Here is a 24,254-nt window from a genome sequence, read left to right as displayed (position 1 = left end):
ATTTGCCCGGCAGGCTGGAGGGCCTCCCCTGGCTCACAAGGTCCATAGCGGCTACATGATCACCCTGGTGGGCCAGAGCTAACAGATTAGCATAAACAAGGCAGAGGGGACAGTGACCTCAGGGTGGGATGGCTGGGTCAGCAGTGACGGGTCACATGGGCCCCTTTTCAAATTGTAGTGTAAGAAAACCGAGGCCTTATCAACTGCTCTCTCTGTCACATTTTTGTTGGTGCAAAGCGGTAGCTCGTCATCTGTGTTTACAGAATGCCCCTGGTCTCACCGCCACCATTTTCTTCCTGCTTTGTTTTCTGCTTCACATGTGACACCTATAAAACCGAGTTAGTGACTTTCAGACTTCTGCAGTCCCGATTGCCTGTGAGGAAGCAATTGAGAACCAGGGGTGGGTTGCTCTCCTGTAAACCCAGCACTCACAAGTGAAAGGCCAGCCTGAGCCTCACAGAAAGACTCCATGTTCTGCCCTACAAAAAGGAAGCAAATTAAGCCCCTTGGTTTAGAATTGGAGGGTCTTTCTGGACTGCCTCAAACTTTTCCCTTCGTGCTGGGGATCTAACCTAGGACCCGGGTCAGTTCCCGTCCCTCTGGCCTGTTTTGATTCTCACCCCTCCATGCACCTGCTCCCTACTCTTACTTCCCATGTCCACGATGAACGGCATTCAGCAGCTGGATGGGCGTGTGTGCCTGGCCTCACAGAGTCTCAATGCCCATACAGTTAGAGTATGCCCACATAGAGTGCCACCTGGAGCAGCTTCCTATGTAGTACCCACGTCAGTTCTAGCCACCCCTCCCTCGCAGTAAGCATGCATCAGTGAAGATGGCAGACTCTGTCGAAAGACTCTGTCTATGGGGTGGGGGCAGAGAGACAGGAACATATCTGGGTCTTGGTTCTTAATGACAAGGTGCTCTGACAACTCAGAGGCTTACAGATCCTGTTTATAAGTGGGAACTAGGGATCACTCCCCAGAAATGTGAGGCTTGCACCAGAATTCAAAGATGTCTGCTCTGGTCCCCAGAATTTTGCGGCAGCTCAGCGGGTTGAGGGATTGAGTCAGGTGGTCAGAGTACAAGGTGTGCATCTGTAAGCTAGGTACATAAAGATGGAGGAGCAGCTGCGAGCCGGCCTAGACTCCGGGGGTGGGGTTGGGGGTAGAGAGGCAGCTTGCATTCCGAATGAGAGACCACCAAAATGAAGCCAAGTTTGCAGTGGTCTCCTGGGGAAAGAGAGGCATCCCTTTACCAACTCCCGTAGCAGCTGCCATGGCCATGAGTTGTGCACAGACTGGACAATGCAAGACTCACAGTAGTCATTCTGTTGAGTTGTGAGGGAGATGTTTTTGTTGAGTGATGGCTCCTTAAAGAGGAAATAAAATGGATGGCTTTTTAACCAGCCAGCCATGAAACATCCACCGCGTGAGGCTCGTGTTCATACAGGGAATGGCAGGCTGCCGGTGGAAGCTGCTCCAGATGGCATGTCTGGATCTGGACACATGATCCCAACAGCCATAGGCTTTCTGTCCCATAGGGATGTGTTCTGGCTTCCTGAGAAGGAGTGTGTGTGTTTATACTCTGTCTTCTGGCATTCCTGTTTGAAGTGGACATCTTGGGAGAGAGGCTTGAAAAGAATTACCTGAAGAAATGGACGACACGGTCAACTCCCATGAGGAGCATACAAGTCTAACTAATGAGCTGGAATGCATTGGCAGCAGCATAAATCTGCAATTGATTAGAAGAATTGCAGAGTCTTTGTTGGTTTGATTTTTTTTTTTTTTTTTTTTTTTTTTTTTGGTCAGGCTTTCATGCTATAGCCCAAGCTGGTCTAGAACTTGCTGTATAGCCCAGACTGGTCTTTAACACATACAGTCTTCTGTCTCAGTGCTTACCCATCCAAGTGATGGAATTACCGGTATGTAATTTGATTTTTTATCCCTTTGAATGAGGAATATTCTAGAGAGTAGATGTAGTCACCCAGTGTTCTGATACCGACTGGGAAGACTGTCTCTAGACCCTTGCAGCGGATGGAGCTAGGGCACACACATTTCTGTACATGTGTGCACACACTGAGACATGTTCTTAGGTATCAGTATCTTTTAAACAATCAGACATCGGGCTGTAGAGCAAACTGTTTAGAAATCCTGGGTTCAGGCAGGCGGTAGTGGCACACACCTTTAATCCCAGCACTCAGGAGGCAGAGGCTGGCAGATCTCTGTGAGTTCAAGGCCAGCCTCATCTACAAAATGAGTTCCAGGAAAGGCGCAAAGCTACACAGAGAAACTGTCTCAAAAAAACAATAATCATCATCATCATCATCATCATCATCATCATCATCCTGAGTTCACAGCTGTACCAGTTCCAATTACAGGACACCCTTCTGAAATCTCAGCACTCACAAGTTCACTTGTCCCAACCCCTCAGTCCTTGGAGCCCCTTCAGATTCCAGGGATCAGAACATCTGGTCTCTAGAGTGTTCTCTCCAGTCTTCTCCAGCCCCAGCTTCACTGTTTTCCACTGTGAGAGCGCCCAGCATCAACACTGCTCGTGTCTGATCCTGCCCTATTTCTACAGTAGTTTCAGAATCATCTCATTCACACATGAACACACGCATATGCGCTCTCTCTCTCTCTGTCTCTGTCTCTCTGTCTCTGTCTCATACACACACCACACACCACACACACACACACACACACACACACACACACACACACACACACACTCACTCACTCACTCACTCACTCACTCACTCAAAACCCAGCAAACAAACCTAAACAAACCCAAGGCATTTCTGTATCCTTCCCTTTGTTCCGGTCCTGTCCAGGACTGACTGTTTATGCCCCGTCTGTTACCTCTGTCCTCTTTCAGGATGGTTATGGTATTCATTTACGTACAATCAGACAGACTTATTTTGATTTACTTTTAATGTGGGGCCTTTTTTGCTTCATTCTATACTTAATTTTTAAAATTCTATAGTGTAAAAACCATTTAGTTCCAAAAGTCAAAACTTTACAAAACGATATATGTATGAGAAACACTCCATCCTTTGTTATTTTTACCCCCTCATCCCTGTCCATTGTTGGTTCTTCTTCTTCTTCTTCTTCTTCTTCTTCTTCTTCTTCTTCTTCTTCTTCTTCTTCTTCTTCTTCTTCTTCTTCTTCTTCTTCTTCTTCTTCTTCTTTTTTTTTTCTGAGACAGGGTTTCTCTGTGTAGCTTTGTGCCTTTCCTGGAACTCACTTTGTAACCCAGGCTGGCCTCGAACCTCAAACTCACAGAGATCCGCTTGCCTTTGCCTCCCGAGTGCTGGGATTGAAGGTGTGCACCACCACCGCCTGGCGTTTCTTCTTTTTTTAAGTGTGTGTTGAAGAGGGCCAGGGAAGGGGGTTCTGTGCCTCTTTACCTAGGCAGGTGCCGTGAGTGTGCACGCAAGGGCCGGGGTCAGTGTCAGTTGCCCCCTCTGTAAATCTCCACCTTAACTTTCCGAGACAGAGTCTCTTGCTGGGCCCGGAGCTTGCATTTTGGTTAGACTGGCTGCTTAGTGAGTGCCTGGGATCCATCTGTCTCTGACTCCAGCACTGGGGTTACAGGCATGCAGTCACACCTGCTTTTCCCCTCCAGTGCCTGGCATCCAAACTCAGGTTCTCACGCAAGCACTTGACCCAGGGAGCCGTTCCTCAGATGTCTCCAACCTTATCTTCTGCTCTTTCAGATGCATCATATAGAAATATGTCTGTTTTCCTATTTTCCCCTCTTTTATGTGCAAAGGACAATGTATTATATGTGTACTTTTGTACAGACACTTACATTTTCTCTTGGTCACACACACGGCAAAATTCCAGACCCAGACAAGGGGGCTCCTAGAATGTAATTGTTTTCAGATTTTCTGGTCACTTGCAAAAATCTTATCATTTCTACCAGTAACTTCATTCAAATAAGCGTTTGCAATAGTGATTATTATTTAACCTTATAGTAATGAGCACCTTAGAAGAGGATGAAATTCTATTAAAAATGGAGTAATCTTTTTCGCCGTCCACTGAGGTTGATAGCAGACGCAGTGGTCCGAAGGTGAGGCCTTCTGGGACAGGAGGCCGTGGTGGCAGAAGGGTCCTTTCCTGTGACTAGACAGTGGTACAGGCATTGGTAAAGTGGTTACAAAGCCTGCCTAACCGTATCCCACTGTGATGGGCAAGAGACATGGGAGGGATTTTTGTTTTTTGTTTTTTGGAGACAGGGTTTCTCTGTGTAGTTCTGGTGCCTATCCTGGATCTCGCTTTGTAGGCCAGGCTGGCCTTGTACTCACAGAGATCCACCTGGCTCTGCCTCCCAAGTGCTGGGATTAAAGGCGTGCACCTCCACCATCTGGCATGAGATTGATTTTTATAGTTCTAATGTAAACCAGTAAATGTGATGTTAAAGTAAAATTTCACCTTCTCATATTCCTAGCTGCACAAGGAAACATTTTACTGACTTCTATCATTGTTTTTAGAAAGCTCAGATCATGTATGAATCCAGAATAAGAACTTAGTATGTAATAATCTACATTTAGTGTGCTGAGACCATAACATGACAGATGTCTGTAATAAAAATGATAATAACATAAATAATAGAATTGAAGGCCCATTTGATCTTCATGGGTTTTTAAGAAAGAGTTATACCCCTTGCAGCTTCCTGTGGGTACATTTCACACAGGTCTTCTGGGCCTTCCTTACGGGTGTGGCTCTGGATGGAATGGGACTCTCGGAGTTGAGAACAACTTAGCGAATGTCCCCCCCTGAGCTGTGCATTGCTTGTGCTTTGGGACACTCCGGTGGACTAGAAACCTCATCTGTGCGTCTTGTTGTGTGAACAGCAGGGTGCAGCCCTCCACGTCCCCTTTGTATTTAGACTGGAAGGCATTACCCCCAGGAGTGCTTTGGCTGGAGGGCCAAGCACAGGTCTTGCACACCCTCCAGCCCCTCCCCCACCACGTCTTGGGCGCTACACCTGGAATTCCTCCCACAGCCTCGGCAGAGGACAGCATGGAGACGGAACAGCCCTCTGAGGCCAAGGCTGAGTCCTAGGGTCTGAACGGTGCAGAGTCGGACAGTGAGTGGGAGCCTTCTTGAGAGCAGAGAGAAACCCCTGAGCCAAGATTCCAGTTTCGCTGGCTGCCTAGGTGCCCATGCAGCTCCCCAAAGGCCTGGAGTTGAGGGAGGGCCATGAGGAGAGAGTAGGGAGCTGGCTTGCTGAAAGCAGGTCATCTCCCTTTTGCCAGAGTTAGTGAGGTCATAAAAGGGAGCTGCGCCCGCTGACTTGGAATTGGCTAGCAGGTGGGTGGGAGAGGGCAGTCGCTGGGTCAGAGTGCTCGGTCTGTGTGCAGAAGCCTCTCTGTCCATAACCTCACCCACTTGCTAACAGCTTTAATGTGCGCCCCAGACCTATACGTCACCTCTCTTGGCTCCTGCTAACGGCTGGAAGTGCAGATGGTTCCTTGTATATAAAAACTGGCCAGTCATGACTCCCAGACTTGGCCTGCACGGGCGTGGGATTTTGTGTTTGTGCCTACATACAGAGTAATAGAGCACTGCAGTCATGGGAGGCAGAGAAAACAGCAAACACTTGGGGACACTTGTGCATCTGCCGAAACCTGTCCAGGGCAGGTGTTCCTGTACGTGGGCAGCAGGTTGCTCTACCTCTCCGCCTCCTATGGGGCATTCTGGGAGAGATCACGGCCAGAGGCAAAGGTTAAGACAGACAGAGTACAGTACTCCAGTACTGCCCAGGAGGGGAGACCTGGGTTGTAAGACAGCTCCGTTGGATCCCTGCCCACTGCTCTGGGTGCTGTCTGTGACCTGAGCTGGACTGTGTGGCACCCTTCTTCATGAAGTGGGTGGCCAGGTATCAAGGTGGGTGGAAAGACGGGCCAGGATGTCTTGAGTCTGGGCTCCTTTAGAGCGCCGTCCTGAAGGGAATGTACTTCCTCATAAACCGTGCATGTGTGTCGATGTGGTCTTCGCAACTCCGGCGCCACCGTTGTGCTTCGGGTTCACCGTTGGTCTTCTGTCCTGTGCACGTGTGTGCCTGCACTGCTGTGCTCTTGTGAGTGCGTCCTGCCGTAAGACCGCTGCCACGGCAGGGCGGACGGCTCGTGCTGCAGGTCCCCAGGGATGTCTGACCGGTGCTCTGTTCTCTTTGTGTCTCTCAGAGAATTCTCCAAGGAAAGAGAGAAGGCTAAAGCGCGGGGAGATTTCCAGAAGCTTCGGGAGAAGCAGCAGCTGGAAGAGGATCTCAAGGGCTACTTGGATTGGATCACCCAAGCAGAAGACATAGATCCTGAGAACGAAGAGGAGGGTGGAGAGGAAGGCAAACGAAACAGTAGGTGTTGCTACTCTAACCAGCCAGGCCTGCTGTGTACTGAGATGCTGCAGTGTGCCCCCATCCATGCCCTGTGCCTTTATCCCTGGGCTGTGAGTAAAACACCCCCTCCCAGCGCCCCCTCCCCTCTGCCTGTCCACGTCACAGAGAGGCTAGTGTACCTGTGCACAGTCTGGGTCTCCACCTGAGGCATGGATGGGGTTTAGGTTCATATGATGATGGCTTTCGAGTTGAGGAGAACGGCCATTTGCACTGTGGACCTTGGGAACTCTGAACCCACGTCTGTGTGGACAGATGCTCGAGGGAGACACATCTCAGCCCAGAGCTACAGGGGAGGGCGTGTGCTTTCTCTCACCTCAGTGCGTAGTTCACCTGCACAAGGATTTGAGGAGCAGGCTCCTTCTACCTCCGCTGTGTGAAATGGCCCCCTCCAGTGTTCTCTGCACCAAGCCAACTACTTAGGCCATCAGGGCTGGGAAGAAAGCAGCTGATTGTGCTAGGCAGTTGTTAAGAGGCCATGAGTAAGTCAGTGCTGGCTGCTGTCCCCCCCCCCCCCCCCCCCCCGCCTGGGCTCCACGCTGTGACAGTAGGTGCCCTTGAGTGCTTTCAGTGGGAAGCCAGGCCCCATAATCAGTCAACCACTGGAATTAATTGCTTTTGTCCATCACAGTGTCTCTCTTAACACATACTTTCCCTACAGACGTGCTCTTCCCCATCCTGGGAGCATTTGGCCCTTAGAAAGGGTAGAAATTGAAATCTAACAGTGCCTTTAACTACGATGTTTCTGCTTTGTTTCCATTCTGGAATGGTTGATAGTAAAGATCAAAAACATGTTTGGAGAACCATGTCCAGTGAGAAGCCCGGGAAGCCAAGACTGGTCTTTCTGTGTAGAATGTGTTGGTTGAGTAAGCCCTTGTTGAGCAGAACCCTTTGGGGTCATGGTCAGTTCCTTTTTAGACCCACTCACAAATGACCTTCAGGTCACACAAGGCACAGTGGTACCTCAGGAGCTAGGATGAAGATCTAGGACAGGTGGGGCCACACGGCACGGCCTGGCAGGTGGGTGTTTAAGGTGGAGCAGTTGAGCGGCAGGAGAAGGCTTTTGACCTGGGACTAGCATGGGGTGGGCAAAGACCATACGAAGTAGAGGGACTCAACCAAGATAGCCATGACGTTCCTTCTATTTTGGGACTCCAATCCGAGCTGTCACAGGGGTGAGGAGTGTTTTGTGTTGTCATGGGTCTTTACATGTAGAATCGGTGTGCTGATGAGGACTCTGCATGCTCTAACCTCTGGCCTTGCCCTGCTCACTGCATCAGAGCTTCAGGGCCTGAGGATGAGGAGACCGTTCCCAGAACTCAGTGTGAGATTTTCTGGGCCAAGGTGGCTTGTCTGTGTCTCTCACAGGAGATCAGGGTTGATGAATGGGCACTTGTTTGATTTTTGCATTTGCTGATGTGTGTGCTAGGTACTTAATCAGAAAAGTATAGATAGGCACAGCTTTCCCAGGGAACTAGCTCCCCCGAACCCCCGAGGCCTCCACAGGGCTTCTCTAGCTTTACTGTGGATGACAACACTGTAGACCTAGCTGCAGGTGCCTGCCTTAGACTTCTTTCTGTTGCTATGATAAAACACCATGACCAAAAGCAACTTGGGGGGAAAGGGATATATTTCTTCTTACTGTTTATCGTCAGGGCAGGAACTTAATGTAGGAACCTAGAGGCAGGAACTGAAGCAAAGGACATGGAGGAACGCTCATGGCTAGTTTGTTCTTCCTGGTTTACTCAGTTTCTGATATACCTCAGGACCACCTGTCCAGGGATGGTACTGTCCATTGTGGGCTAGACCCTTGCATATCAACCGTCAAGCAAGAAAATGCCCCCCCCAGACTGGCCCCTAGGGCAGACTGATGGAGGCAATTCCTCACCTGAGGCTTTCTCTTTCCAGAGGGCTCTAGCCCAAGTCAAGTTGACTAACACTAGCAGGCGCAGAGCCTATCCAGACTTTCCTTCATTTGCAGTGCTGACCTGTGTGTGGATGCCCACCTCCATCTGCTTCAGCCTCCTAAGCTCAAAACCCAGCCTGTTATGTATAATTGGAGAAAGTACCATCTTTTCTAACGAGGCAAGCACCTTCTTTTCTGGTTCCAATGTGTCATGCATGCCCTCGGCTTGCCATATCCTTGTTGATCCACAGCTACAGATAAACAGTGATCCAGCTTCTTGGGTTGCTATGGTCCGTTGTGGTAGAGGATTTTGTTTTCATTTTTTTTAAGGACCTGTGCTGTGAAACATCATTTTCCTGGACGTGATGTCTTCTGATGGTCCTAAAGGGATCACTGTTCTATGTGAGGTTGGCATCTCCTGCGTCCTGCCACATTCTGTAAAGAACCCGACTATGAGATGACCAATCTATGAAGCCTCTGCCTTTCAAAGGGGTTGCCATGGAGAAAAGGAGAAGGCAGTAGCTTATATAGGGCAGAATGCAGAAGCTGTCGCTGTAATGAAAGTCCACCAGTCGACTCTCAGAGCCCAGAATGTCCCAGTGGTGCTGGAGTGGAAGAGGCGGCATCCTTGCTGGGCTCTGAGAGAGGAACATCCCGTTGCTACAAAAGGAGGGCAGAGGGGAGTCAGTCTGGAGAAATGGTACAGAAAAGAAGCAGAAAGAGACAAGTGGTCAGAGTACTTAATGCATTATTTAGAAATATTGTCACAAAAAGAAACAAAACCCTCTCTGAGACTCAGACCTCCAGAATTCACCAAGTAACGAACTCCCGAGCCCACGAGGCTGTGCTGCATCTTCTGGGTGTCAGTGTGACTTCTCCGGTGAGCAGTGTGGATTGGGAGGAGCAGCACTTCTGAGAGAGTCCCTCCTTCTTTAGCCAGGGTCTCGGGTTTACTGTGGCGTGAGGCCCTGGGGTCATCACATTGCCAGAGCCTCAGTGATTAGCGCTTTAAATAAAGGAATCGACCCTAGGCTGTGAGAACCATGGTGAGAGTCACATGACTTGGGAGGAGAGCCCCCAAGTCTCCTCCTGGTGAGGGTGAAGGGAGTCTCCCCGAACCTTCTGGAGAAGCTCTTCCGGTAAGCCTCACCTGGCATTGCCGTGGCTGCCAGCTGCTTTCTTTCTGTTACGGCCAGAAAACCAACCACGTCGGGGGGGGGGGGGGGGGGGGAGGGGGGGGGATTTCAGTCAGACTCATGTGTCCCTGACTGCCAAACAGGGGTGGCCCTGCCACCTGCAGGTGCCAGGCCTGGGACTGTCCCTGTGCATCTGATTAGCAGGTGGAGAAGTGGAGGTGTTGTGGTCTCACTATGGTGTCAGCATTATCCCTGGGTGTCTAAGATTCCCCTCACCTTGTGTTTCACACTCAGCCCTGCTCCTAGAACGTCTCTCGGGGAGGGGACAGTGCAGTGCCAGAATCCTGACTTTATCCTGCTGGGTTAGGATGTCGATCTGACTGGCCACTGTCTCCAGCCAGATCTTCCATGCAAATTGGCAGTTTCCTCTGGAGATGTTGAGGGGTTGAGGATGGGAAAAGAAGTCGTCGTTGTCGTCGGTACCAGGGTGGGAAGTCCTGCAGCTGCAGACTCTAGTAGTTCTTGCTGCCGCCTGACGCCGGCAGAACTTGCCCTGTGTAGCGGGTTTCTGAAGATTCTCCCACATCTCCAGCCAGTCTCAGGCTGAGGACCTCTTTCCGGATCCTGGATGGATACTTTTGTTCAGAAACTGTAAAGTTCTCCGGAGAGATGGCAGCCAAACCTCCCACCCCTGTGCTGCCTGAGACCAAGGCACTGCTGCTTTCTGGCTCAGGGAGTCCATTTCTGGTTTCTCAGGCCTGCTGTCAGGGAGCAGGTATGAGGTCAAGCACATGGGGAAGCACTTGCATCATCTGAGATCTACATGTGACATGGCTGACTGGGCGGAGTCTCGACACCCAACCCTGACTGTACCTTACAGTCCTCCTAAGGATCTCCTGACTGGCTCTGCTCCCTGGCTCAGAGGCTCTGGTTCTTTAAGCCAATGGCAGGGGACCTCTCTTTGTTTGTTCCTGGGAGAGAATCACAGGGAGCTCCAGTCAGGAACCTCTGAGTCTTGAGCTGTGTCAGTGACTGAATCTCCCACTGGTCTAACTGGTCTAAGAATCCTCTGGAGGGCTGTGGAGGGCTGGTCTCTAACCTAGCTGTCCTGTGCTGGTGACAGGGGAGTCTCCTGTGAGCATCCTTTGACTATTTAAGATATCATCAGTGGAGATTCGCTGTTAGAAAGCGGCCGGGCCACAGTTAATTGAATAGATAAAATTATCTCAGAAGTTAGTCCCTAAGCATTTGGGGGAAATTTCAAGGATAATTTATTAATTTTTTGCTGAGCTTCAAATCTTTAAGAAACTGCCAAGTCCGTGTGTGTGAGTGTGTGTGTATGTGTGTGTGTGTGTGTGTGTGTGTGTGATGTGATTTTTTTTTGGACATGTGCAGCTGCTTCTTCATGAACAATGGTGTTATTCTAGGGCTATTAAAATCTGGAAGCCTAAAGTTCTATTTTAATCTCTTCTCATTGTCAGTGATTAGTTTTAAAAAAAAAACATTAAAAATAAAGAAACCATTTTAAAGGGAGCTCATTCTAAAATTCTGACCAAATGAAAACAGGGCAGCCTCCTTGTGAGGACTCTTCGGGCCCAGTAATCCCTCTAAGGAGTGATAATTGCTGCTCAAAGACAGGGGGGGGGGGGGGGTACCTGAAGCCCCGCCCCTCACTGCCTTGTGCTCTCTCAGTGTTCCCAGAGTGGTGCCCCCCCCCTCACTGCTTCTCCTGTGGACCTTAGTACACAAGGTCACCTGGCTGTCTTTAGCCTGTGCCACCTGATTTATTTATTTTCCTGAATTGTTTGCTTCAAAGGTCAGCAGAGCGTAAGGGGTGGCATGCCTGTTTGCAAATAAAAGTCATGGCGCTTTGCTGGCCTGATTTTGAAAGGCTACACTTGAGCGGTGGAGCTCAGTTGGTAAGCGCTTGCCTGACCCTCACAAAACCTTGGGTTTGATCCCCAGCACCTCATAAACTGGACATTGTGTACCATAATCTCAGCACTGGAGAGGTTGAGGCAGGGGGATAAGAAGTTCAAGGTTATCTACCCTTCAAGACCTATCTCAAATAAAACAAACAGGCAAACGAAGATTGCATTTAATTTTTTTTTTATTTATAGGATTGCCTTTTATCACAAAATATCCCCGTGAAGAACTTTAGAATTGCAAATATTCTACTAAAAGCTGCAAAACAAAGAGCAGCAGTGGGTGGCCCATGATGAATATGTGTCCTGGTCATCTGCCCTCTCTGGACTGGGGAGACTGATGGGAGGGCCACCCTCTGGGGTCAGAGGTCTGATGACGTGTGCACTGGTTAGTGTTGGGGCAGTCATCGGCCCTGGCCTTCTGTCCTCTGGGGTGATTAAATCAGCACTGCGTGGTGCGTGGAGTGTGGCATCCATCACACGTTGAAGCATTCTGTTATTTATTTACTCAAAGGTCATAGAGTAGTGATTTGCATTTCTCAAGCACTTGGTGTGCATCAGGTGCTGTTCCTGGGGCCGTGGGCACAGAAGCTCTTATCCTTCACACTGCTCTATGAGACAGGAGCTTGATGGATGAGGAAACCACAGCCCACGCAAGTCACATGGCCTCACCAGGCTATGTGGTCGTGCAGTTGCTAAGCTGGGGTTTGAACCCAAGCTCTGCACCTCCATGAGTGTTACTGCTCTAGTTGGAAGCAGCAGGAAGCTGGGAAGGCAGGGCCGAAAACTGAGGCGGCCTAAAGTCTCACGTGATAGCCGACTTTATTCAGAGCATCAGGCAGTGTATGCTCTGAGGGTTAAGAGGAGTCACCTGAGTAAAGTGTGCAGTCACAAGGAGAAGCTGCACATGAGGCAAAAACATGTTTTTCCACAGAGGCATATGAACCAATAACAGTAGGCAGTTGTGACGAACGATCTGAAGTCAAACTCACTCCTATCCGATCCACTGGGAGGGCCATGCGAGCCCATTCCAGGAACAGCCCCGGTTATGGAGGAACAGAGGTTACGAGACTCTTGTCTTATTCACTTGGAGTTCTCTCACAGGGTCTCAGAAATCCCCTCACACAGCTTCATTCACGGACCACATTCCGACACATGAGTATTTGAACATTTGTATCATGTTCTTCTGGGGTAGGTTAGGAGAAGGGGCTCACAGTGTTGGGAGAGCATGCCCTTTGTAGAAATGTGTTAGGGCCAACCAAAGGGTGGGCCCACGCCCCTAAGCTCTTGCCTGTTCCAGCACTGTCCCCAGGGGCCCCTGTACTATCTCCACATTCCTGTCTCCGAGCATGTAGACTCTAATTTAAAGGTTAGCGAGCTAGCTTGGCATGATTATAGAAACATTATATACTGCAAGAAGTTAGAAACGCCAGGCCTGTTTGCCTTGTGACCCAGTGACCATAGGAGAGCTATGGTGATGGTGATGCGAACAGCTGTGGGTGGCCATGCCTTGCTGGAATCAAGCACATTGCTTGTCTCACTCTGCTTCCCAGTTACCTCTTCCTCCAGCAACCCACCCCCAACCACTGCTAACATCTCACTCGCAAGCAGAACCAGTCCGTGCTCCTACAGCAGAGCGAGGTACGGCTGGAGTCAGCATCGGAGTCTGCTTTCTTCTCTGCCATCAGCCCTGTCCCAGAGAGCAGTCCTGGTTAGCATTACCCTACCCATCCCTACTCAGGGCCCCTGACTCCCTAGAGGGCACTTCCTTAAGAACTCTCTTAGATACACAGGCCAAACAGGAAGCTTGTGTCTCGAGTAAGCTAGCTGGTTGTTTATTTAGAACAGGTTCTTAAGGACAGGCTGCGAAGTAGCTATGGCAAATGTCCCCATCCCTTCCGATCCTGAGCTGTAGACTCCTGCCCAAGAAAGCAGGGGTGGCCGCGGTGGATCAGAGGCCTGTCTCAGGCCCCCTCTGCTGTGGGCTGGGACCAGCTGCTCCCGCCCTGCCTGCCTGCCTGCCTGGCTATCATGTTTACATTTGCTCTTGCTGCCCTCTGCTGTGTGGTAATGGAATTGCCTGTGTTCCACCTCAAGGGGTCACGGTTGCTGACTTGCTTAAAGAGGATAAGAAGAAAAGGAAGCTTTGCTGCTTTCGACAACGCAGGGCTAAAGATCACGGTAACTTGCTGAGGTGGACTTGCTCTTTGGAAGCTCCTTGCCTGACATCTCTGGTGTCCTCTCTTTTCACATAGGCATCGTGTGAGCTGCATGTGCTGTGTGGTACTTTTGGAAGATGCCTATGTTGCCTTTACTTGATTTCTCTGATGCTTGGTCACGCTGTACTCTTCTTGCCTTTCCCACAAATGTGTGGCATTACCAAAATGGCACCTTTTTGTTTGGCCTGTACCTGTAAAGAAGCAGCTGAACCGACTGAGGCCGCTCATTTGATTCAGTGTGAATATTTTTAGCCTGGAAGACACACTTTAAAATGCTTTTCCTTAAATGATACTTTTAAACTGTTTAGAAATTCCAATAATGTTATTTGGCTATATTTTTTTTCCAGGCTACATGTTTTTAATTTCTCCGAGGCCTTCTAGTCTCTGGCTTATCAACCCAAGGCCATGCTAGAGCTATTAGACGCAGATAAAATAAAAAAAAAAAAAAAGTGAGGTCAAAAAGAAAAAAATCTGGGGTGACATACATCTTTTCAATGATATTATTTGGGAAACAGTTAAATATAAAGTTATGTTCGAAATAATGTTGATCATACCCCTCACCCAATCCGCCAACCCCTTGGCAAAGCAGTTAGGGCCACTACCATGGAGATGTTTATGACAAGACCTGGGTCCTTGCCCAGCTGTCCATGGGTTACTGCTGTAATTGGACAGCAGCACAAGCTTTGTCTAGGTACACCTACCAGCTTGGCCAGCCTAGTGCTAACGCCAAGCTGGACCACGGTCAGGAAGAGGAAGAATCTTTGAGAAGATGCGGACCGTAGGGACAGCCAGCCAGCTGCTAGGAGAAGACAGAAACCCTGCATGGTTTTGTTGCCGTGACCGCTGCCTCCTGCAAGGATGCTGAGCTCAGAGGTTAAGGGAAGTGGGGTGGTCTGATAGAGACCGCGTTAGGGTCCTAGCCTCCCCAGAAGGCCCGAAGGAGGGAAGGAATCGTGGGATGGTCTGATAGAGACCGCGTTAGGGTCCTAGCCTCCCCAGAAGACCCGAAGGAGGGAAGGAATCGTGGGATCGTCACCCAGAAAGCACTTGACCCAGAGGGCCTCAAAAAGAGGATGAGAAGGACAGAAAATGTAAAGCTTGGGTTTCAAGTTGGGTCAAGGATGGAGCTGACCTGCTTGGTTTTAGGTTTATGTAAGCTAATGAACAGGAGGGTGGTTTGGTGCTATTCCTGGGGGGGGGGGGGTCACTGTCAAGAGGGGTGAGCCCTCCTTGGGCCCGCCCTCCTCAATAGCAGCTTGGGCTCAGTGACATTTTAAGGATGCTTGTGACATCTCTGTTAGTTTTCTGAGATAGACAGAGAGAGGAAACAGCCCTATCCTTTTGGGAAGCGGGCTTCCCTGAGTGAGGAGTGGCCTCCTGTGGATGGGAACACGGACCCGCTCTGCTGGTGACAGTGGACAGGCACCTTGCAAGGGTGGTTGTGCCACTTTTTCCACCGTCACAGAGAAGTTGTAGTCTTCTAGGCACAATTTATGTTTTAGACCTGGAGACCTTGGTCTGACCTTGACCCACATTTCCCAAGTGAGTATGGCTGCCTCCCAAGAAGTCTCTCGCCCTGAGTCAGCAACATGTATCAGCACAAGCATGTGCCAGTGCCTTCAGGGGCCCCCTAGGTCCTTTGGAGTTTAGCAGGGCTTGTCACAGCATGGCAGTGCTCACGCTTGTCCTGAAAATGATAGGAAAACAGAAGAACTTGCGGTCAGATCCCTTGCCCCTTGGGAAGGGAACCCAATTCTGCCACTGACCAGTTGTTTGGCCTCACTTCTTGCTGTCCCCCCACACCCCCACACCCCCACACCCCACAACCCGCTTCCTTGAGAAGCTTTAGTAGTGCAGAAAGAATGCTAAAAGAAATCTCGAGTGGCAGCTCAGTGCTAAGCCGAGTGCACATTCTGTTCTTTCAGAGGCCTAGAGTTTGGTCTCCAGCACCGACATGGTACAACTCATACCTACCTGTAGCTCCAGCTCCAGGGCATCTAATGCCCTCTTCTGGCCACCTGCATATATGAGGCTTACGTTTACACTTACACGTGCACACGCACATTCTCACACACACACAATTTAAAAGATAAAATTTTAAAATTTGTGAAAGCAAACCGAGACGAACGCAGCTCAGAGTGCCAGGACATCTGAGCAAGCAGCCTCTGTTGTGACAGGTTCCAGAAGGAGGGCAGGGAGCTCACTGTGGTGTGTGAAAAGCCTTCTTTGGGGGCTGCTGTGGCTGGAGGATCCGGGCTCCTGGGGCTGGCTTAGGCTCTTCAGAAGCCATTCATATGTTGTGTTCGGTTTCCTAAATGTTGGGCCTGGAGAGAGGACTCGGGTTCAAGTCCTCCTGGGTGGGCAGCAGGGCTCCTGACTACCCGGGAGGGGGTGGGCAGTGGATTGCCAGTCCTGCTTGGGCTCTGGTCTCCTTGAAGAATGGGGACGTGTAAAGAGACTCCTATCAGCTGCTGGTATTGACACCAGACAGCTTGTGGGTGTTGATTTTCATGCTGATAGCAGGTCAGAGGTAAATGAGGAGATGCTGCCCTGCTGCTCAGGTCACTAAGCACAGACACAGCAAGCACATGTCCCTGGTTGAGCCTCAGCCTTCCTTACCTCTCTTCTGGAGTCTTTGCCCTCACTGAAAGAAATGATCCGTCTGTTAGCAGTGAATATCATTCCCAAGTGCTGTCTGCTTGAACCCGCTCATAGCCTCGTTTATCTGTGTGTGCGCCTGCGCGTGTGTATGTGTGCGTACGTGTGTGCGTATGTGTGTGTGTGTGTGCCTGCCTCTTAATTCATACAGCCGAGACACATTTGGTTGAGAAACACGTTATCTATAGAGTGCAAGTTGATGAGGAAATCTCCGTACATTGGTTAAAGATGCTCGGCGTTAAGCTAACCTGAGGAATGTTTGTCCTTTGTTTATTTTGTGGAGTACAGTTAAGGAAAAACTGATGACCTGCCTCCTCAGAGAATGGCTACAGGTAGGGCCTGACCCAGGCTGTCTGTGCCACCAAGGCCATAGCCCTGGTGACATCATTCTGGAATAGCCATCACATTCCTGGGGACTCTATGTAAATGATTATGACCAGAGAGTTTCTGCCTCCACAACAAGCTAAATTAGTAACTCTTCTTAAGACAAAATACACACACACACACACACACACACACACACACACACACACACACAAAGAGTGGTAGCCAAAGCTGATTAAGAGGTGCACTTGACCATTCACACTAGACACCTCTAGACAGTAGTGACAAAGTGACCCCATGTTGGAGTGCTTTGCTTTCAGGGAACCTCTGGAGCATTTTTTTTTTTTCTGATACGATTGGCAGAATTCACGCTTATGCACCTTGCTCATGATCTGCGGCTGAGACTGACGACACCGAGTGTGTCTCATCCTGGTCTGTCATGCCTACGGCCCTGAGGCGGGTGCTCTTGACTGTAGAGAGGAAGATATGGCGTCTGGAAGAAGTCAGGCCACAGATGTGGGTTCAACTTAGGTCTGATATTCTGCACACCACTCTGAGGCTCTCTCCTACCATGCCTGAGAACGGATGGGAGAGGCTAAGAGAGCAGGCACCTCACCCTCTGTGCAGCCTGGCCACAGGGCCCCACAGTTCCCAGTGTTGGCTGCCATTCAAGGTGTGGGATTTTGTTTCCTGCCTTTCTCTATGCACAGCCTGGGAAACAGCTAATAAAAGTCACTCACTAATGACTGGCACAGAGCCAAAAATGCAGAGCGACGTGTCCCCTCTTCTACAGGCTGTCTGTCACTCACCTGTCTCCGTCAGATTGTTTGGAAAACGAAGCCGTAGGAATGAAAAGCAAGAACACACTGATGAGCCAAACCTCCAGAGTGTAGAAGCCACAAGGATTTAGTCTGTTTTGAAGTTTTCTCTTGAAAAATAGCGATGTTTCATTTTGACAAATATGAGAATTGTGAGGTACTTAACACGGGACAGAAATGGCCCTGAATGTATGGTTCACACTATCACTCTATCATTAGGAAACTGAAGCCCAAAGAGAGGCAGGATGTCCCCAGGAAGAGTTGGGTAGATGAGGGCCTGGGGATTCCCCCGAATGCATGTGTTAAGATACCTCAACCCCAGAAACCACCAACTACCCCGGCCCACAAAGAGAAGAACTCCTAATGGGATTTGGAAAGGGTTTCTAGTGTGGAGGTCCTCACCTTGTCACCGCAAGAGCAACCTGGACTTTCCCAACCTGGTCTTCCAGGCAAGAGCATGGAGCAGACCAGGAGAAGGGAGGGAGCTGTGTGCGTGCTTGCGTGCCTGGTGCCTGTGTAAGGGTGTTCCTGTGTCAGATGATGAGATGCCCTGATCTGTTTCTTTCTCTGTTGTTTTTTTCATGGGTTCAAAAGCGAATGGAGGTTTGTAGTTGGTCGCTTTGTATTCAAGGACAAAGGAACAGGAGAGTCCCAAGAGTGTAATCAGAGTCCATGCTTCTACTCATCTGGCCTTTGCTTCTGAAAGCTGCCTGAGTGTGCCTGGGCATAGCTGCTAAGCCTCCCACAGGGGCAAGCTCAGTTTCTGGAGTGTTTGCGAAAGGAATGGGGTCAGGGACTTCTTTTTGTGCCCTTGGAAAGCATGCCTCTCTGATCTCTGGGTCTGTGAGTCAGGTCCTACCGTCGTCCTTATGGTGAGCTTTATCTCCCTCCTCAGCAGGGATGCCACACAACTGGTGGAAATAACAGTATCCCTTCCAGGCTTTGCTGGGCCTCAGAATGTCCACCATGGCTCTATAGGAAGTGCCACCAGTCCAGAACAGCTACAGGCACTGCTGACATCCACCACAGCTCTGTAGACACACTGACATCCACCACAGCTCTGTAGACACACTGACATCCACCACAGCTCTGTAGACACTGCTGACATCCACCACAGCTCTGTAGACACACTGACATCCACCACAGCTCTGTAGACACACTGACATCCACCACAGCTCTGTAGACACACTGACATACACCACAGCTCTGTAGACACACTGACATCCACCACAGCTCTGTAGACACTGCTGACATCCACCTCAGTTCTGTAGACACACTGACATCCACCACAGCTCTGTAGACACACTGACATCCACCACAGCTCTGTAGACACTGCTGACATCCACCACAGCTCTGTAGACATGCTGACAGTTTTGAGGTGGTCTTGTTCAGGGAACTCCCAGCCCACAGGAGTGAGGCTTTCATCCGGGTAGTGTAAGGTCTGAGCCCTTCACTGTGATTCTGCCTCAGGAAGAAAATGTACATGTGTTTAAGTGGCTTCCCCAGTTTCAGCTCCCCTCCCCCCCCCCAGTAAAATCAGTTGTCTCTTATCCACGAGCATCTTGCACAGACCCCCAGGTAGCTTCATTCAGGACTGCCTGCTCCTCACCCCCCAGGCACCACAATGTCAGATGTTGGCTCTGGGGGATCCCTGGACCTCCAGGCACTAGAAGGACAACTCTTACAATTCTGCCACTTCTGAGCATCTTGATGTGGACACAGGGCTCAGAGATGGGCTCAGAGATCTCAGACCTGGGCCTGAATCCACCCTACCCTGCTCAGTGGCTGGCAAGAGCCCTCACCTCTCTTAGCTCCGAGACCGCTTCTTCCTACTTCCTTTTGCTGGCTTATTTGGGAAGTGCCCTCGGCCATGTTGGCCTCAGTGGAACTTAGATATGAGATCCACTGCCTCAGACTGGGCGAAGCTCCCAACATTTGAAAATGACTTTGTGCAAGATCTCATTGTGTGCTGCCTTCCCTAACCATAATAGCAGGTCTTCAGTGTGCTGTGAAAACTTTTATGAGAGGTATGAAAGTAACTCCCGATTCCTGGGGAGGGTTGATAGAAACAGTTCCATGCTGAGGTGTTTAGGTGGCTTCTCTGAGCTGAGATGGGGAGTTTAAACCTGTTCCGGGCCTGGCGGCTGGATTCAGCTTGGCACCTTCTTTTCTTGGGAAGCATTTGGGCCATCAGAACTGTCCTTGAAGGTGATACTGACTTCCTCTGCATCTACTGGAAGCAGAGGCTCATGTGCAGTGGAGGCCTGGCTGCTCAGCCCGGTGCTCCTGACAGGGCTCCTTGGCATCCTGCCTGATTGCTGAGAGTCTGCACCTGGCGCGCCCCTGGCACGTCATCCCACGGCACACTGTCTAAAGCCTTTTCTCCTCCCCACAGCCAGCATGCCCACCAGTGAGACTGAATCTGTGAACACAGAGAACGTAAGTGGTGAAGGCGAGGCCCGGGGATGCTGTGGAAGTCTCTGGTGAGTGTGGAGGCTGCGTGTCCTCCTTACCCCCACAGTGTAGAGATGCTAAGGCTGGGAAGATACCCCAGAGGGCAGCGGAGTCTTAGGGCTCTGGTCAGAGAGTAGCGGAGCTCTAACAGGCTGCCTCCGTCCCTTTGGTACCCCTCCTCCCGTACCAGGCCTGTTGGGGCATCCCAGCATCCCACACGCCTCTGCCTGTGAAGTTCTCCTGCTGAGGCAGAGCCTGGGGAGTGTGCTGCTTAACCCAGCCACCTGCTGTGTTCATTAGGTGCTGGTGGAAGAGAAGAGGAGCGGCCAAGACTGGGCCCTCTGGGTTTCGGCGGTGGGGGTAAAGGCCCAATTCTCCTTCCAGTTGGGTTTGGCATCTGTGCTTTGAAGGAAGAGCTTGAATGGCGGAGTTGCTGATTAGAATGTGCCACATACTCAAACTTGCCTTCACCGGGGCCTTCCAGCCTCATCCCCAGCCGCTGGATCGGGAGGCCCCCTCCTCTGTTCATGGTCCCTTGTTCTGGAGCCATGCCTGCACTACCCTTTCCTAACCATGGGGGGCACCATCCCATTAAGGCTTCTGGGCTTTCTCTAGATGACTGGGCCGCAGTAGCAGGGGTGGGGGGGTGGGGGGCAGAGTGGGCGGGCAGGAATGCAGAATGTGCTAAGAACCGCCTGCTTTGGGGAGCCCTGTGCTGTTGTGACTTTGTTTGCTTCCTGCTTGTTTTCATCTTAGTCCTGTAAAGCACACAGGTGTCATTTTTAAGAGAACTCTACCTGATTTGGGGCAGAGTTTTATATAAAAAATAAAAAATGACACACTATGTGATAGTACTGCAGTGGCTCATGGAGTGATTTCGCCTCTGCTCTCTTCCCACTCTGCCCTCCCTATGTCATGAAGTAGGCTGGGAATGGATTTGCCACCCCCATTTTACAGATGGGAACACTGAGCTTCTGGGGCATGCTGTGTCCCCAACCTCACCCATTCAGTGATCAGGAGAGCCGCGATTCTGTTCCGACAGGAGCAGCGGTTGCTACTGTTGGGATGGGGTTTGCAGGCCACAGCAGCCCTCCTGGCTTCCACTGGGGTGGCAGGAGAAGGCCCCCACATCTGTGCCGTTTCCAGGGCCACTCTGGAAGGAAACCTGAGAGTCTTCTCTTGCCTGGGCTCTCAAGGGTGCTCCGCCCACCTCCTGGCACACTGGTAGCACTTTGACATCTGCTCTGCCTTTACGCCAGCTGGCCGGCTGTAGGCACGGGGACCAGAGTCCTGGCTTCTGTGCATGGCTTGAGCCATCTCTGCTTCAGTGATGGGAGCTTAAGTCAGGCCTTCCAAATGGGAGTCTTAACGTTGTTCTCTTCTTCCCTTTCAGTCAGGCTATCTCGAAATCCAAACTCAGGTCAGTATCTTCTGTTCCTGTTCATTTTCATTCTCCCCCCCCCCCCCCGAGAGCTTGTGTTGGGGTTTTGATGTTATGTTTTAAAATCTGAATTTCACATAGAATTGGTGTAGACTTGAGTTTAAGCATGGATCCCAGATTTCAGTCAGTCTAAGTATCCTAATCCTGCCTTAGGGAAGCATCGGTGCCTTCAAACCATAGCACAGCAACACACGAGGTACATTTTGCCTCCTTATCAACCCTCCAGTCTCTTCTTATAAACATTTTCCATAAAAGAAGGTTCAAGAAGACTTCTAAGGCACCTCGTAGTATCCAGTTCCTTGATCTGGATGCGGACTACATGTTCCCTTTGTAAGTCTCGTGGAGCCATATGCCTGCGTCTTGTGTCCGTCCCTGTTAAAGACATTTCCCTGGTGCACACAAACAGTAAAACTAAATACAACACCTCAACCTGCAGAAACTCTAGGAGAAAACAGGAGGAAAAGCATTGGGTTAGGCGAAGATTTCTTCATATTCATTGCCCAATACATAATCCATATTAGAAAAAAATTGATAGATTGTTCCCCATCAGAATTAAAACTTCTAACTTTGTTTTATTATAAAGTAAAAAGATAAGCCACAGACCTGATGAAAATATTTGCGGACCATATTTGATAAAAGACTAGTATCTAATATAGAGAGAATAATATATAAAGACAGTATCATTGACAAAAGAACCCTATAAAATTGGAAAGAAGTTTCCAGCAGGCAGGTCACAAAGAGGAGAAATGCGTGATATCTACACACATGAACATGGTTTACTTAGAAAATGCGAGTTAAAACCATAATTTGGTAACTACTGCACACTGATACAAGCAGGTCACAGTCAAGTATCTGTCTGATGACGCCAAGTTCTGACAAGGACGCTGACGGGCATTTTTGTGGAGTGCTGGCTGGCATGTTAAATAACATAATTATTTTGAAAAAACACTCACTAGTTCCTTACAACGTTACATTAACGATGTGGCCCAGCAATTCCAATTCTGAGGTATTTATGTAAGAGAAAGACATACGTAAGAATTATATGTGTTTATAGTGGCTTTGTTCATAATTACTTTAAACTAGAAATAACCCAGCGTCCATCAGTTGGTAAAATGAGCAGATCTATTTATCCATGCAGTAGAATACTTCTCAGTGACAGGAGGAAGGGGAAATGCTGAGAGGGCCACTGAGATGTCTTAGTGGGGAGGGGGTTTGCTGTGCAAGCCAGGTGACCCGGGTTCTAGAACATACGTAAAGGTGGAGGAGAACCAACTCAACAGACTTGTCCCCGACCACCACACACAGGGCGCAGCACCGTTACCCGGTTACCACACAGCACATCTCATGTGCACACACAATACCATTTGTTTTTTTTTTAATTACTGATAATGAAGCAATACTGATGAATCTCAAAAGCATTTGGGTGAGGAAAAAAAGCCTCAAAAGGATACCGATCGTGATTCTGGTTTTCTGGCAGTCTAGTTGAAACACAGCAATGGGCATTAGAAGACAGATCGGTAGTGTTGATCTGGAGATGAGGGCCATAAACAGACTCAGATGAGTGATGGAAGTGTTCTACACTTCTGACCGAGTGTAGGCCTAAAAAGAATAAACTTGCTGCATGTAAATTCTATCTCAACCTGACCTGAAGTAAAATTTAAGAGTTGTTCTGTGGGTCTCTGTTACCAAAGACCACAGAAATGCTCCCTAGTTTGGCACCTGCCTTTCATCTTCTGCCTCAGCTTTTGATATCCCTCCCCAAATCCTCCTCGACTCTGTAGCCATCCCAGACTGTCCTGTTTCCATAGGTGTCTTGCCTTGGTGACTTCGCCTCCAGGGTCCTTGGCCTGATGTCTCCTCTAGGGAGACTTCCACCTACCTCTGGGAAGTCCTCAGTCATTAAGGTGCAGCCCAGCTCTTTGCTTTGCAGACAAGCCTTCTCTGGCTCTTCCGAAGAGGCTCCCTTCTCCCTGTTCCCACACCTTAAATCTGGGGCTCGACTTGTGTGAATTTGCAGCTGTCATTTACCCATAACCCTTTGTGCCTGCTAAGGCCCCCAACCCTGGAAAAGTGTCTTTTCTATCTCCACTTACCCATAACCCTTTGTGCCTGCTAAGGCCCCCAACCCTGGAAAAGTGTCTTTTGTATCTCCACTTGCTAGCACCAGGCCCCTGTGTAGGAGATCAGTGTCCAGGAAGGCAGCCTTCCGACCACCCACGCCCAGGGGAGGGAAACTAGCAGTGCTACATGTTTCCAGCGAGTATGACACCGAGGTCTTCTAGATGTTGTGGGTCACTTTTCCCTTGTCACTACTCTGCAAGGTAGACCCACCAAGCATAGCCTTTGGGGACTACCTTGTGTCCCAGGAGAGCCCAGCTGTGAGCCGTTAGAGTCCTCAGGAGAGTAGTCTGTGCTGCTCATCATGTGTCTAGATGCCGTTTGTCCCGTCGGAAACTGCAGGGTAAAGCCCAGCTTGCCGGGTCTGTGTGAAGCCGCCCATTGCTCATCTGTTGCTGGCTTCCTGGCTTGCATGGGTTTAGCATAGCAACACAGCTGAGTGACATTGCAGCAGCCTTGATTTTCCTCCTGAGTCGTACCTCCGAGGAAATGCCCCCCCCCTTTTTTTCTGAGACAGGGTTTCTCTGTGTCGCTTTGGAGCCTGTCCTGGATTTCACTCTGTAGCCCAGGCTGGCCTGGAACTCACAGAGATCTGCCTGGCTCTGCATCCCGAGTGCTGGGATTAAAGGCGTGCACCACCACTGCCACCCGGAGAGGAAATGCCCTCTTGACAGACACTGAGACAGCATGGCCGGAAGAGAAGGGACTTGGCAACCCAGCTGGTTCTCCCCTGGGTTCCAGGTTGCTGAAGAGCAAGCAGTCTGTGGTGCCTAACAGTCCACTTACGGCAAGGAGATGGGGAGTTTTCCAAAAAGGAGACAGGCAAAGGGAAAAATGACTTTCCCTAATCACAAAC

General features: G+C 50.0%; 1 protein-coding gene across 11 annotated transcripts in view; it reads left to right on the top strand.

Moving 5' to 3' along the window:
* The window catches only part of Cacna1d (calcium voltage-gated channel subunit alpha1 D), a 462,187-nt gene that overhangs the window by 350,821 nt on the left and 87,112 nt on the right, over window positions 1-24,254 (top strand). For 6 of the 11 annotated variants that reach the window (XM_076544143.1, XM_076544146.1, XM_076544141.1 and 3 more), the window contains exons 9-11: window positions 6,191-6,360; window positions 19,781-19,868; window positions 21,233-21,259. In XM_076544143.1, the coding sequence (XP_076400258.1) occupies window positions 6,191-6,360; window positions 19,781-19,868; window positions 21,233-21,259 (285 nt within the window). Of the gene's footprint in view, window positions 1-6,190; window positions 6,361-19,780; window positions 19,869-20,139; window positions 20,200-21,232; window positions 21,260-24,254 lie in introns of all 11 variants that reach the window. The other 5 variants (XM_076544144.1, XM_076544142.1, XM_076544139.1 and 2 more) reach the window with 1 other exon arrangement.

Source organism: Peromyscus maniculatus, chromosome 9 (genome assembly GCF_049852395.1).
Source record: "Peromyscus maniculatus bairdii isolate BWxNUB_F1_BW_parent chromosome 9, HU_Pman_BW_mat_3.1, whole genome shotgun sequence".
NCBI lineage: Eukaryota > Metazoa > Chordata > Mammalia > Rodentia > Cricetidae > Peromyscus > Peromyscus maniculatus.
The sequence above is the reverse complement of the archived record's forward strand: the minus strand, read 5'-3'. Positions and strand labels throughout refer to the sequence as shown.